Genomic DNA, 13,465 nt, shown 5'->3' with positions numbered 1-13,465 from the left:
GATCCGCCATAGCAGCACAAAATGTCCTTCTTAGAATGAATAATCAACACAGGAATATTTTAGGGGATGTGTTTTATATCATTGTGTAAGTTTTCCATTTCTCTGAGAAGCTGTTAACTACACCTACACGTGATTTCCTACTGAAACCGAATTTAATCATAAAAGCAAGAGAATTGAATATATCTATACATTTTGAACGGATACGTGTAAATAAATCTCACCCTTGAAAACAAATTAGCAATGGACTACGACAGTGAGAGACGAAGGCACTAAAATAGAAAGAAATTTCTGGATGGTAATTTCTCAAAAATTATCATGGGAGATATATCCAGATACACCCGCTGATGTTTAGTCCTATATTTTTTATTTGCCACTTCCCCAATATTTGTAGCATCCTCAGAGCCATACCTCCCCGCAGAGATAAACGGGATACGTAAGTGGGAATAAACATCGTCCTGCATATTCTCTCATCCCGCAATGGAAAACTCAGATCCCTCCTCATCATAAACATTACAAACATTTAAGCTATCCTGAAGGTTCTCAATATACTGCATTACATCATAGGTGAAATCATCAAACTCTTTTACATTATTTCTCAGCTTCTCTGAGCCACACCATACACAGTAACCTCCTAAATATAATCCACAGAAATAATACCCAGGTTTACTAAAATATTGTGTGCAGCTACCTTCATAAACATAGCCATTATTTTCATCATTCACTATAACGTCATCGTCGATTACTACCTCTACATGCTGTCTTAAGAAGTTTAGTCTCGCATGGCATTGAATTCCATGAAGTAGTATTATAACGCCTGTGGTGTCTTTTGCTAACCATCCGTGGCTTCTTAATAGTAATCCATCTTTATTAAAAAATGAATGATTCTTCAGGTGCTCCCTCAACCCCAATTCCTGTCAAGCATATTTCTTCATTGGAGGATTCCTTTTCGACTATTATACGGGGTAAAAAAGAAGCAAATGACACCACGCAATTTTAAGAGACGGGAAAGAATCGTAGGAAGCAACAAATAGGGCTTACTACAGTGTCTAGAGTCAATGTAGCGAAGCTTCAGTTACATGTCCTCCTCCGCGAAATTGTCTTGAAGACAGAATGTCAGAATGAACCATATAACGCGTGTACGAAAGAATAGAATTATAGGCACAGATGGGCACATTAAAGAAAAAAAAAAAACAAAGAAATTGGTGCACCATAACATGAAGAAGCAAACTACGTAATTAGTAAGAATGTACAAGAAATAAAACAAATGCGACTTAGTATAACGCCAAGTTAGCTCTCCCCAGAAGGGGTGTACACATATACTTAAAAGGATAATGATACTTAAAGAAAGGGGTCCTTTTTTCTGGGATAAGGAATACAACTGGAATTACGGTACTACCGAATTCTATTTCTAATAATCTCCCAATTGGTGTTGCCTGATCAAGGGTAACAATGGAGAACCCTTTTTTATTATGTCAGGCTTCCTGCAATTTCATCAAGCGCCGTAAAACGCGGTTCAATGCACAACATGGGGCAGAATTAACCGCTATTGTTTGCGTCCCAATCAGCATGTGTAAAATGCCCACAAAGAGGAGTCACTCCAAATCAGCGCGATGGCTAGTCAGCTAGCTATTTTCGCCACTTTAAAAAAAAAAAAAAAAAAAATGAACGAAAAGAACAAAAGGAACAAAAATAACAAAAAAAAAAAAGATGGCGCTGTAATGGGCTAGCGGTCGCCCCCCTCTGAGGCCTCAAAAATATTCAGCGAATTAAGAAAGCACTCTGTAGGGGTTTGGGAGTTCCCCCCGCGGCGCGCGCGCTCTCCGTTCTGCATGTATATGTCCCTCAACTTGGGCAGGAGGCTTAACACGTTCATCTTCTCCTGCCCCATGTCTTCCTTTGTGTCACTCTCAAGCTTCTGCCCCTCGCGGACGTTTTCGTTCATGTGGTGGAAGAACTCCAAATCATCACTGGAGGGAGGAGACGATTCGGATGACGAAGACAATGACGACTTGGAGGAAGAGCTATGGGAGGAAGAGAACTCCTCGTAATAATCCGCTTTTTCATTGTAAAGTCCCGTTTTTTTTTCTTTCCGATTTAGCGACAGTGGAATAATCGGCATATGATCATGTACATATTTTTTCCTTAATGCCATAATTTCTTTGTACTTCTCAATATCGATATTTTCATTTAAAAATAAAACATTCACATTTTCATTCGATGAAGAGTTGTTCCCAATGTTGAGATAGTTCAAGTTGGCCATATTGTGAAGACTGTCCAAAGGGTTGGTACCATCGAAGTTCTCCATCGAGTCGTACTTTTCCCTCTGTTTCATACACAGCTGTTTGTAGTATAAGTACGAGTCTTGCAAAACGTTGATATAATTATAATTTTTGCTCCTAGCGGTATCGTCCTGTTCTTCAGCTTCAAATGAGGAACCTTCAAAGAGGTCATTAAGATTGCTCAACGTGTAAATTTCCTCGTACAAATTACTTAAGGCCAATTTGGTGCAATGCTTTATGTCGATGTAATTCACAACAACACTTCCTCTGAGGGAAGAGAACCTCCTGCAATTCATTCCAATCGTTTTAACCATTTTTACAAAAAAATGAAACAGCAAATCGAGCAGTACACAGTCTACCCTTTTTATATTCTTAGATAGCAGTATGGAACATAATATTCTCAATGTTTTCTCATTGTAGTAATCTTCTTTCGAGTTCGTGAATGGGTTTGCATGGTACTTTTCTATGTGCGTTTTGTCGGGGAGTGTTCCCCTTATCTGTCCAGCGCCGCTATCTTTCTTCATTCGGGTTGGCTCAACAGGGGAAGAGTAATGATCACAATGGTGTTCCTTTGTCACCACCGCGTGGAGGTGTGGGGGGAGTAAAGAACTCCTTCCATTCAGCTTCCTTCTGCTCCGGCTGGAGGCACAAAACAACTGCTAAACTATTGCTCAGCTACGGCGCAGTGTACGGCTTACCCACTTGTGTGCTAACGTAGAGCTTCCCCCATCTGACAAAATAAATTCGCGTACAGCCGATGCAACCCCATTCGGCTAGGCTAAACACCATTGCCCCACAGCCTCAGGGGGGTGGCGACAGAGTGGGGAAAACACGAAAAAGGGAAGCGAAACCGATGCGCAGAGAGAGGGACGTCACTTAAAAACGCACCGTCAGCTCCATTGATAGGGGCAGCATACTTCTGTTCAGTTGCGCCGGAGCGCAAATTGGGGTGGTACAAACGTGGTGCTAAATTGCCCTGCCCTGTTTCTCTTAATTGGGGTTCCTTTCGAAAGCTCCTCCGTAGTGTCAAGTGCTACATTATGATGTAATGGTTTTCTTTTCCTTTCTCTTTCGCATTGTTCTAGATGGCATGTAAAATTACTTGGCTCTGTCCCCTTCCCTGGAAAGGGCATATCCCCATTGAGGACAAATTGTTGACGGAAATCGGTGGGGAGTTCTGCTGCGCCCTCTGTTATGGACCAGCTTCCGCGCAGTCGCGGTGGCTAAGTTTGGCTTGCGCTTCGCCGCTTCATCATCCGGTCATTTTGCTTCCTAATTTTGATGCTTGCTTGTTTTTTTATTTTTTTTTCCCTCAGGCGGTACTCCATTAACCGGATTTTGTTACTCCAGCTGGGGGGAATGCACCCCGTGTTCATATCCCCAGGCGAAAAAATCCGAGACCGACTTTTGCGGGCATCATAAAAGGAGGGGATGTGCCGTTCCCCAAGGCATATTGGCCCACGCACTTCTGCGTCAGCGCCGTGCCATTCTCTCCCCTGGGCATATGTAGAACGCAACTGAAGTGTTATTTTGTTTAGCTTCATTTTGCTTCATTTTATTTTGCCTCCTTAGGTTTTACTTTATTTTTGCCATCCCAAAAATGAGTTTACCATCCGGCGCGGAGTTTTAACTAAGATCGATCATCCTTCCCGGAGTGCGCGTCGATTTTTTCTCCATTTTACGCCGTGATCGAAATGTTTCCGTTCTTATTTTAAGGCAGTTATCGGTTGGGCGGCAGCTTCTTCTTCTCTTCCGCCTTCCTATGAGTGTACTTATTCTGCCGACTGTGGATTCCCTTTCCGCAGTTAGCATTTGGCAAGTGGTTAAAATGGACTGACCATTTGCCTGATCGTCTGGCACCACGGAGAAAAAGAAGAAGAAAAGGAAGAAGAGAAGAAAGAAGAAGAAGTTAATGGATCCCCTTCCTTGATTCCTACGCTTTGGTCCAACCGAATTGCCAAGCAGTCAGTGCGACTGCAGGCATGAGGACATATGTGTGAACTGACACTCCGACTTGAAGCACGTTGTCCATACGGAGATGCATCCCCTTTTAAATACCCATGTCATGCTCGCCCCGTCCAGGAGTTTTTTTCTGTGTCAGCATTTCTGCAGGACGCAACAAAACTTCCATGTGTTGTGTGAAGTTTATTTGCGCAGGTCCAAGGTTGTCATTTCAGGATGACTTGCAAGAATAATTCTCGAGCATAGGCCAAGTGATTGTAGATAAAAGGAGAGACGCTTTAGAGTTTTCCTGTTTTTTTCTTTTTCCCACCCATTTGAACCGTTCGAGAGAGGGGGGAAGACGGGTCAACCGGCAGGCCCACGAGTATACGCCGACGTCTAATGTCCTGCAGCCGGTGTGTATTTAATCCAGATGGAAATGGAAGGCCGGGAAATGTCGCTGGACGGAGACTTCCATTTGGGGTGCTCCTCCCAGAGGAGCTTCAAGGAAAATAGCAGCTTCAACATGGCAGAAGGATGCTCTGTGAGGAAAGGGATCAGTGCAACTTATTTAGGTCATCACGAGGAAAAAGAAATTGCAGAGAATTCCCCTCGTGAAGGGTTTCACATACAGGGAGGTCCATTCAGAAGGAATGTTTCCAATGAAGAGTATAATCAGATGGATGCAAATATGACTAAGCATAGAAATGAACAAATGGTCCATGCCAACTTGGAAGGGGGCAACTGCCCACGATGTGTAAACCTCTACAGTGGATCCGAACAAGGAGAGTTACTAAAGGGCTTTCAGAAGGAACTAGATAGGGAGAAAAACATCAGAAGGAGTAACCCAACATGTGAACAAGCCCAATGGAATGGCACCAATCCGAAGAGAGACACACAACGTAGTCGTAGCGGTCTACTTGCACATGAGGAAAATTGCCCCTATTCTAAAACCTTGGAAATTTTCCATCACCTAGGGGAGGAGGGAGCTAACCAGGGAGATGGTCACAGTAGTACCAGTTGGAATGGCACGGATTATACCAACTTTGAGAACTCCGATGCGGAGGTTGACAGCTGTGGGAATGATGAGGAGGACGCTTCCCAAGGGGTAAACTTCGGAACAACACTGGAAAACATTTCGCCCAGCAACAATCCAGCAGTTCATACGGTGGACTCCAGTTTGGAACATTATGGATGGAGAAAAGGAAAAAAAAAAAAAAAGCGTAGCTACCAAGAGGCTACTGACAGAGAGTCAGATCAAGTCTTGTACAACATGGCCAACCAGAAATTGACTGGCACTTCCGTCATGTTGACTGGGGAGAAGTCCAAATACATTTATAAACTGGTTCCCTTTTTTAAAAACGGGGAGGCCAAATTCTACATGAATGCCTTTGCGGCGTATGAACAACTGCACGGGCAGTTCAGGAGGGCCCTCCGGGGGGTGAGCTATGGTGACGAACGTAACCGGCCTGACCGCCTCGAGGAGCTACACACCAACATGCAGAGCGCCATGGCCTACTTCTACCTCATGAACGAGAAGACCATGAGTGCAACTCGGAAGAAGCCACCCCGAAGCAGCCCATGCAAGGGAACCCTTGAAGGGGACCAAGGGGACGATGTGAAAGAACATCCTCCCAACTGGGCAGCGGGAAGCACAAGTATCCCCACCGCAAGTATCCCCATCACAAGTGCAAATACAGACGGGACTCATTTTAAGAGAGATTGCGTAGAAGACTGCCCCGAAGTGGAACGACCCCCCTGTGATAATCCCCAGCTGGAAAAATCAAACTCAACGTTGAAGTCGCCACGTCTAGGGGTGGGCTTCACTCCAGAAGAGGAGGACAACACCAATGGAGGAATACGAAGTAGTATCCACTATGCTATGCACACCCCGGAGGAAAAAAAGTTAGTGAAGCTTCTGGGTGAACATACATATCCAGTAGAGGAGGGACAGAAACAATTCCCCCCCAGTGCAGACTTGCCTGCATGGGTAGGAAGCGATATCATGTCTTGTCACCGCCTGCAAGGGAGAAGCGGCCATTACAAGAGAAACAGGAACACGAGTGCACTGGGCCGACATCGCGTCTTGGCCTTTTTGGTCAAACAGAAGCTCATTCCAAAGTGTTACAACATAGTACCTGTGTATCCATGCGAGGGGGAAGACGCGGCATCGTATTTGGCGGAGACCAACAAAATGAGTGATGAGAGCCAAAGTGCAGGCTCCACTGCGGAAAACGTACCTGAGGCAAGGAAAACCGAGCCGCATGTAGAAGAGCCACTCCTTAATGGTAGACGTCACGACGTAGCTGTGAGAAGTGATATGCCTGGTAAAGAAGCTGAGAAGTGGAGGGTCGGGAAGTTGAGCGACCTCGTGAATCTGAACGACCTTGTGAAGGCAGCCGAAGGGATTCGAAGGGAAAACCCCCCCGAACGCACAATCCACTTAGCGCTGAAACTGAAAAAAATGTGCCACACGATAGATCCCCGAAACCAGAACGTGCTTGACCTAAAGCTAGGTTACAACACATTGAAGGATAATGACACACAGTTTAGTGAAAGACTGAAGGAAGAGAGCGACTCGATCGAGTGGAGCGAAAAGGAAAAATACGTGAAGAGGTGGTCGAGGATGAAAAAAGACATACGAAGTCGACACTTAAATACAAGTGACGAACACATCATAGATCTCTCTGCGAGGGACATGAACCTACCCCCCGCATTTTTCAACTACGACAATCATGAAATTTATTGCCTCTTAAAATCGTGGAAGCAAGAAATTACTGCACGCATGACGACGCAGAGGAGGTTAGGATTTCGTATATGCGCGCTGGTATGCGGGGTGGAGCAGCAGGACGTGTTGACGGACGAAAGGGTGCGTGACTTCTACGCGGACTGTGTGGAGAAGTATGGACCGGTGGTCGATGGTTCCAGTTTCTCTGGAAACTGCGAAAACTGCGGCAGCCAGGATTATCAGCACAGCGGTCTCTGCCATTCCCTGCAACATACCCACCTCTCCCAGCACAACCATCCGCAGCGCGACGGGGATGCACCCCCCCCCAGCATCAACCACTGCTACGACAGCGTTCACAAGAAGCTGCAAATCAGCAGAGACGTCGGACTCCACCTAAGAGAAGAGCACGTTGTGTACGCCCTGACCTATTTTTTCAAAAGCATCGTTTCGATTGTTCTCCCCAAATTGATCAGCTTGAAAGTCTGGCTGGAAGAGCAACAGGTTTATTCCTTCTGCTCGACCTCGCTGTTAATTATATATGACCGAAGAAACCCGCAGACGTGTGATATCAAGTGGATTGATTTTACTTACTCCTTTGACAACACGGTGTCTCCAAGGAGATATGAACAGATGAAACATGAGAGGCACAACTTGGACATCCTTTTTGGGCTAAATAATTTAATTAAATTGTGCAGAACGGTCTTTTCTGATAGCGAAATACCGCCATCTCTTTCATGTCCGTCGAGCAGTGAGAAGAAGCGATCCCATCCTGGGATACACGACCAGTCGTGAGTTAATCCGTAGCTTCACTCACCATTTTTTTTTTTTTTTTTCCTCCACGGTTCAGCAGCGTGAGGTTCCATGTCTGTGTGAAGCGTTGTTAATAGTGGCACCATTTCGTTGCGTTTCAAGTTGCCACGTTTTTTTTTTTTCGTGTGTACTTCCGAGGGGGGCGAACAGATTTGTGTGTGTCCCAGGCGCATTCATTTGTGAGAGACTCCGGTTTTATACCAAGTTGTTTATTATTGTAGTCCTGGCCTGGGCGTCCTTTCTCCACCCCCCTCCACGGAGTGAACAAGCGTTGACCTCCTTATTGTGTCATCCTTATGTCACTATTTTTTTTTTGCTCAGTTGTGCCACTTTGGCGCTTTTCCATTCTCATGACGTTCGATGGCCCAGCTATACATGCAAAGGAACAGTGAAAAAAAACAGTGCCCGATGGTGCGTAGCCGAGGTGTTCTCATCCAAAATGAGATTGACCATCAGTTTTATTTTGCACTTTTCATTCTGTATTTTTAAATTTTTGTTTTATTTTATTTATTCTTTTCTTTTTTTAGCGCCCGCCCACCGCGCCAGTCGGAAGGTCCTGCGGAGCAAAACGTGGAAAACGAAAAAGAAGAGCACGTCGCTGTACGGACTCTTGATGCCCCTTTTGCGCTTTACCACTCGAACGAATCTTAAAAAAAACAAACCCAATTCGAAGGGTGTTACGCACAAGTTGTAGTAATCGAGGACGTTCATGTAGTTCTTCCGGGAGTGAGCGAACCGCTTCCTCAATAGATGCAGTGCCACTCCAACTTGACTCTTTCGTTTTATGCGCACATGTGCGTGTCCCCCCTCATGCGGCATCACCTGGGGGCACTCCTCCACATCCGGATGGATTCCCTTTGGGCCTTTCTTTTCATCTTTTTTCCCTCCTCTTTTGTTTCTTTTCTTTTCCTTTTCAAGTTGCACACTGGGGGAAGAATCGTCTGCGACTTGTTCAAAATTTTCCACTTCAAGTTGTTTCACCTGTTCGCTCATTTCGTTCAGCAGTTTGTTCTTATACCCCTTGGTGTGCACAGGGCAGGGTGATTCTTCCTTTGTCTCGCCATTTCCCCCACTGGGGAGAAGTTCCTTTGAATAACTTTCCCGCTTTGCGCATGTGGCAAACTTGTTCAGAATTTTTTTTTTCTCCTCGTTTAATAAGACAATGTAGCGTACCGCATTATTTTGCAAGCGGTGTTTGTCAATTTTTTCCCTTTTGTTTCGCCGGGAGAGACACAATTGCAAGTTAGACTCATTTGTTAAATGCAAGTTTGGCGTGTTTAACGTTTTCGAAAAGATTGCTAACACTTGGACGAAGGATAAGCAGTACATACGCGAGAATTTTTTTAACACTTTCTTCTTCCTCCCATCATGTTTGCCTGAATGGTTCAGGTGAAATTTCTTTTCTTTCTTTTTTTTTTTTTTTTCCTTGCGCATACGTTGTAAATGGCTAGCTGTGTGTGCAATGTAGCTATTCCTCTTTTCGGTTGGCTTTCTATGTCCCTCCTCACTAGAGTCGTTATTATTCGTCTGCCGCTTCGGGAGTGTTGTCCCTTCTTTTTCTTCCCTTTTATCTGCGCAATTCAGGATGTGGAGCGGTTTCCACTTTTTCGCCTTAATTTTTTTTCGCCCGCTGCCGACCGGGCGGTAGTCATCGTAGTGGTGGTGCGGCTCCAAGTTGATATTTTTTGCATCCCTCACCGTCGTATCATCCTTCCTTGTTAGCTTCAAGTTCAGTAAAAATTTTAGGACATCCCCCAGCCGCAGGGACACATTTAATTTTGCGCTGAGGAGTGAAAGACGCTTTTCCGTTGAGTTGAAAAGCAGGAAGTAAAAAATGAAGTAGTAGACGAAGTTGTCTAGGATGTTCACTAATACGGTAAGGGTTTCTTTGCCGCTCGGGGGGCAACCGTTTTTTTTTTCTCCTTCCGGTTTGATTGGCAGTGCGCCATGGTGCCAGAAGATGGCGCAGCTGGGCAAGGCGTTCCCCCTTTTCGCGGCTTTCTTCACGTTCTTCATTTTTTTCACTTTTTTTTCCTTTTTTTCGTGGAAATTTCCTCTCCTCTGGCGCGTTTCGCCCGGTTCACCGGGGCTAAATCCTTGGCGACGAGGGGGATGTCTGTATTTCTTGAGATACACGCCATTTTCGCGGTTCTCAGCGCTAGCCTTTCTCCCATTTTCGGCCCACTTCTCCACATCTCCCTTTTGTTCACACTTGTTGGAAGGCCGCTTCCACCCCACTTGGTTGCTTCGATTCCGCTTCGTTCTTCCCTTCCCCTTCTTTAAACCCCATCTGATGTTACCGCTCTGGGGGTGCGGTTTCTGGCCGTCGTTCCTGCGCATACACCCTTTCAGCGCATTAAGTAGGCTGACCATGACGCGCGTCTGGTGCTCGCCTCGAAGATCGCGCAGGTGCAACGACACGCGTACCAATGTATACACGAAAGAGTTAAAGGAGATTTTCCTCCTCTCATCGTGAATGTTATATCTGCCTAGGTTTAGCAGGGCGAGGTGTTTGTTCAAGTGGGGACTCCGACTGGAATGATCACACGAGTCACCACTTCGATGGCTGCCACTATTGCCATTCCGTTTTGCCCGTCCTGGGTGGGCAACGGCCCACGCCCCACTCATGCGCGATGATGCATACCACACGGGGAAGGCAGAGTGGAACACACTAAACAGGACGTAGAACAGATAGCCGTTGTTGTGTCTGCTTCTATTTGTAAAAAGAAAGAGCCATATCTTTTTTAACATGAGTTTTGCTCCCTTCATATTATAACACCACTGCTTCTTCCACTGGTTTTTGTAAAACTTTGCAAAGCATCTCACCAGAAAGAGATCTTTGTTGAAAAGGATGTGCGCCATGGGGTCGTGTGTTTCGTATGGCGGGATGCTGACGGGATGGACTGCCTCCCCTGGTGTATCATCAGTCTGAGAAGTTTTTCCATCGATGTGATTGCTACTTAGAGCCAATCTGGTACCCTCACCAAGACTGATTCCATTAACATTCTGGTTATGATTCCCCTGATTGGTTGCCTCATGGCTGTGTACCCCTGTTGGAGGTGCAAAGAGAAACGGCTCGGTTGATAAGTGACCGCATTGGAAGAAGCTCTTGACCATTTCTTCCTCATTCAGGAGTGTAGCCTCACCCACACAGTTCCAATTATCACAAAGGAGACTCACCAAATCGATGTGTTCACCCATGGACATGTCGTCTTTTACTAACCTGTTTAGCGAGCTAAGGGGGAAGCTGCTGTGGATAATGTTTGCATCGTAGAACATGTGCCAGAGGTTCTTCAGTTTGAAGCTCCCGAGGGGGTGGGAAGAAGAAGAAAAAGAAGAATAAGACGTAGAAGCCTCCTCCTTGCTAATCCTTCTGCTGTCCCTCCCCCCCTTTCGCCAGTACAGATCATACACCTTTATTAGGAGGTCAAAATGGTCATACACAATTTTGTAAAACTGCTTGACATCCCTGTTAGTTAAGCTGGAGTCTTCCTGGAGAAGAGGCCCCAGGTTGACGATGTTGCAAATGGAATTCGTATACAACTGATTCATTATGTATGTCTGGTTGAGGTCTATCTGATCTGTGAGTTCCCCATTGAGGTAGTTACATTTGCAAATTATGCCATTTATTTTGAGAAGATATCCTTGTCCATGTTTTCTGTTGTCTTTCCAAGAACCCCAATAGGTATCTCCACATCTGTGATGGAAAATTCCGAACCCATTTCTTTCCCCCCTTTGCCAATAGCCTTCATACTTATCGTAGCCTTCACTTTGGTAAGTGGTGCTCTTCCTATCTGCATGTCTCACGAACCAGAAGTACGTTCCGTACCCGTGCATTTCGTCATTTTGCCACTCCCCGACGTATGCGTTTTGTACGACGTTCTTGAGTGTCTTCATTTTTGGGGGGGAAGTCCTCCCGGAGGTGATGTCCCATTGTTCAGGGTTTTCCATTTTGTTTCCCCCTCCTTTGCTTCCCCTTCCTTTCTCAAACCACCACATTTTCCCAAACCCGCACTTTTGGTTCCTCGCCCAGAAGCCACAGTAAACGGCATTGGCGTAGCGTTGGATACCGTAGAAGTGCCTCTCGTTTTGTTTCCACCAGCCTTCGTACGTCTTCACACTGGGCTGATTCACATGTTGCCTTATTAACAGAACTCCGTAGCCGTTACGCTTGTTCCCTTTCCAGTCTCCCTTATAGATGACTAGCCCTGATTGAGCATCCACAAGGTTTGGGTGAGAATCCACTAAGCCTAATTTAGCATCACGAGCGGAAGGAGAAAAAAAGAAAGTGCCTTTTCCCTGACCCCACTTCTTACCATTTCGTATGTGCCCTTCGTACACAAACTGCTGCGAAATTATTTTTCCAACCCCATCCACATTTCTACTTTTAAAGTTCCCCTGGTATGTTTCGTTCCCCTTCTGGATGACCACATCTTTCCCCAGGTGGGCACAGTGGAAGGCGTCCAATGGGAGGTCTCCATCGATGGTGTAGTTATTAATGTGGATATTTTTCAATTGTATAGTACCGGGTTGTTTAATGTCCACAAAGGAGTCGCTTTGGACCTGTCCATTTGGGGGGTGGATGCCTCTCCTGAAGAAGTTTTTCCAGAAGACAGCTTCCAGGGGGGGGTGCATAGCTCCCTCCATCGTGTGTGTGGGGGGTTCACTATTGGGGAGCTTCTACTTCCTATACCTTTCGAATTCACGCGCAGTTTTTTTCCGGACCGGAAGGGGGGGTGCCCGCGACTGTGTAGTGCTTCCTCACTGGGGGGAAAATATCTTTAACTTCGACAGTAGGATGGTCCCTACGCGTGAGTTCCTACATGTGGCGTTGTCCCCATTTATCTTATCATACAAATGAGAACCCGGAGGAGACAATTCTGAGGGTCGCGTAATTAATAACGCGCGTATGCATACCAGTTCGTCGCGTTTTTTTTTCTTTTTTTTTTAAATGCACATTTAGGGTTTGTAGAAGAGCAAGGGGGTTACCCATTTGGCTTCCCTCCGATATGAATATGTCCTATGGAAAAAAAGTAAATCTCCTCGTATGACTATAAAATGCTTTTTCAAACATTCACGCGGTTTAGGCTAGTGTGTGTGCGGCGTTGGCTCCCCTTTCTCCTTTTGTGTGTGCTAAATTGCTCCTCGGATATGACACGGAAAAAAAAAAAAAAAATTACATGCCAGGTTGCTCCCCTGTGTGGCTAAAACATGTAGTAGTCCGTTTTACTACTCTCCTTGTATGTCCTTGCAGGGGGGGAGGGTAACTAATTCTGTCAGCATCATAAAAAGTTTGCCCCGATTTGTTCTCGCCCCTCCCAATTCTATGTGTGGAGAGCACCTGCCCCCGCAGCGCCTACATCTTCTCAATCATTATCCCATTGTGCGTGCCTCTTTAAATGTTTTCAAACTGAGTAGACTTTACACTTTCCTCTAAAGTTGCTCTCTCAGTTGTGGCTGCTTGGTTTAGCTTCCCTCCCTTCGTCTGGGAGTTTGTTTTTCTTTTTTTTTCCCCCTTTTGGAGATACATTCTGTGGACACATGAGGCAACCGTGGCGACTTGGCTCATTCGAATTCTCCCACGAGTGGTGTGCAGAAACGACTCCACCTCTCGAGATGTCGCACTTGGGATGTCCCCCCCAACGCTTACACGAAATGGTTGTCCCACCTCGTGTTGCGACTATTTGGCTTCCTCTTCCCCTTCTTC

The 13,465-nt window shown here is 45.8% G+C and overlaps 3 protein-coding genes across 3 annotated transcripts; 1 reads left to right on the top strand and 2 right to left on the bottom strand.

Moving 5' to 3' along the window:
- Positions 1–467: 467 nt before the first annotated feature.
- Positions 468–2,803, bottom strand: C922_01291 (hypothetical protein; the record flags this gene model as incomplete). Its single annotated transcript, XM_008816897.1, has 2 exons — positions 468–911; positions 1,868–2,803. The coding sequence occupies 2 exons, from the start codon at positions 2,801–2,803 to the stop codon at positions 468–470; spliced, it is 1,380 nt and encodes a 459-aa protein (XP_008815119.1).
- A 1,850-nt stretch (positions 2,804–4,653) lies between these two features.
- On the top strand, positions 4,654–7,740 carry C922_01290 (hypothetical protein; the record flags this gene model as incomplete). Its single annotated transcript, XM_008816896.1, has 1 exon — positions 4,654–7,740. One exon carries the CDS (start codon positions 4,654–4,656, stop codon positions 7,738–7,740), a length of 3,087 nt encoding a protein of 1,028 aa, XP_008815118.1.
- A 525-nt stretch (positions 7,741–8,265) lies between these two features.
- Positions 8,266–12,405, bottom strand: C922_01289 (hypothetical protein; the record flags this gene model as incomplete). Its single annotated transcript, XM_008816895.1, has 1 exon — positions 8,266–12,405. The coding sequence occupies one exon, from the start codon at positions 12,403–12,405 to the stop codon at positions 8,266–8,268; it is 4,140 nt and encodes a 1,379-aa protein (XP_008815117.1).
- Positions 12,406–13,465: the final 1,060 nt, after the last annotated feature.

Source organism: Plasmodium inui (assembly GCF_000524495.1).
Source record: "Plasmodium inui San Antonio 1 unplaced genomic scaffold supercont1.4, whole genome shotgun sequence".
NCBI lineage: Eukaryota > Apicomplexa > Aconoidasida > Haemosporida > Plasmodiidae > Plasmodium > Plasmodium inui.
Note: the sequence above shows the minus strand (reverse complement) of the source record. Positions and strands in the feature narration are given on the sequence as shown.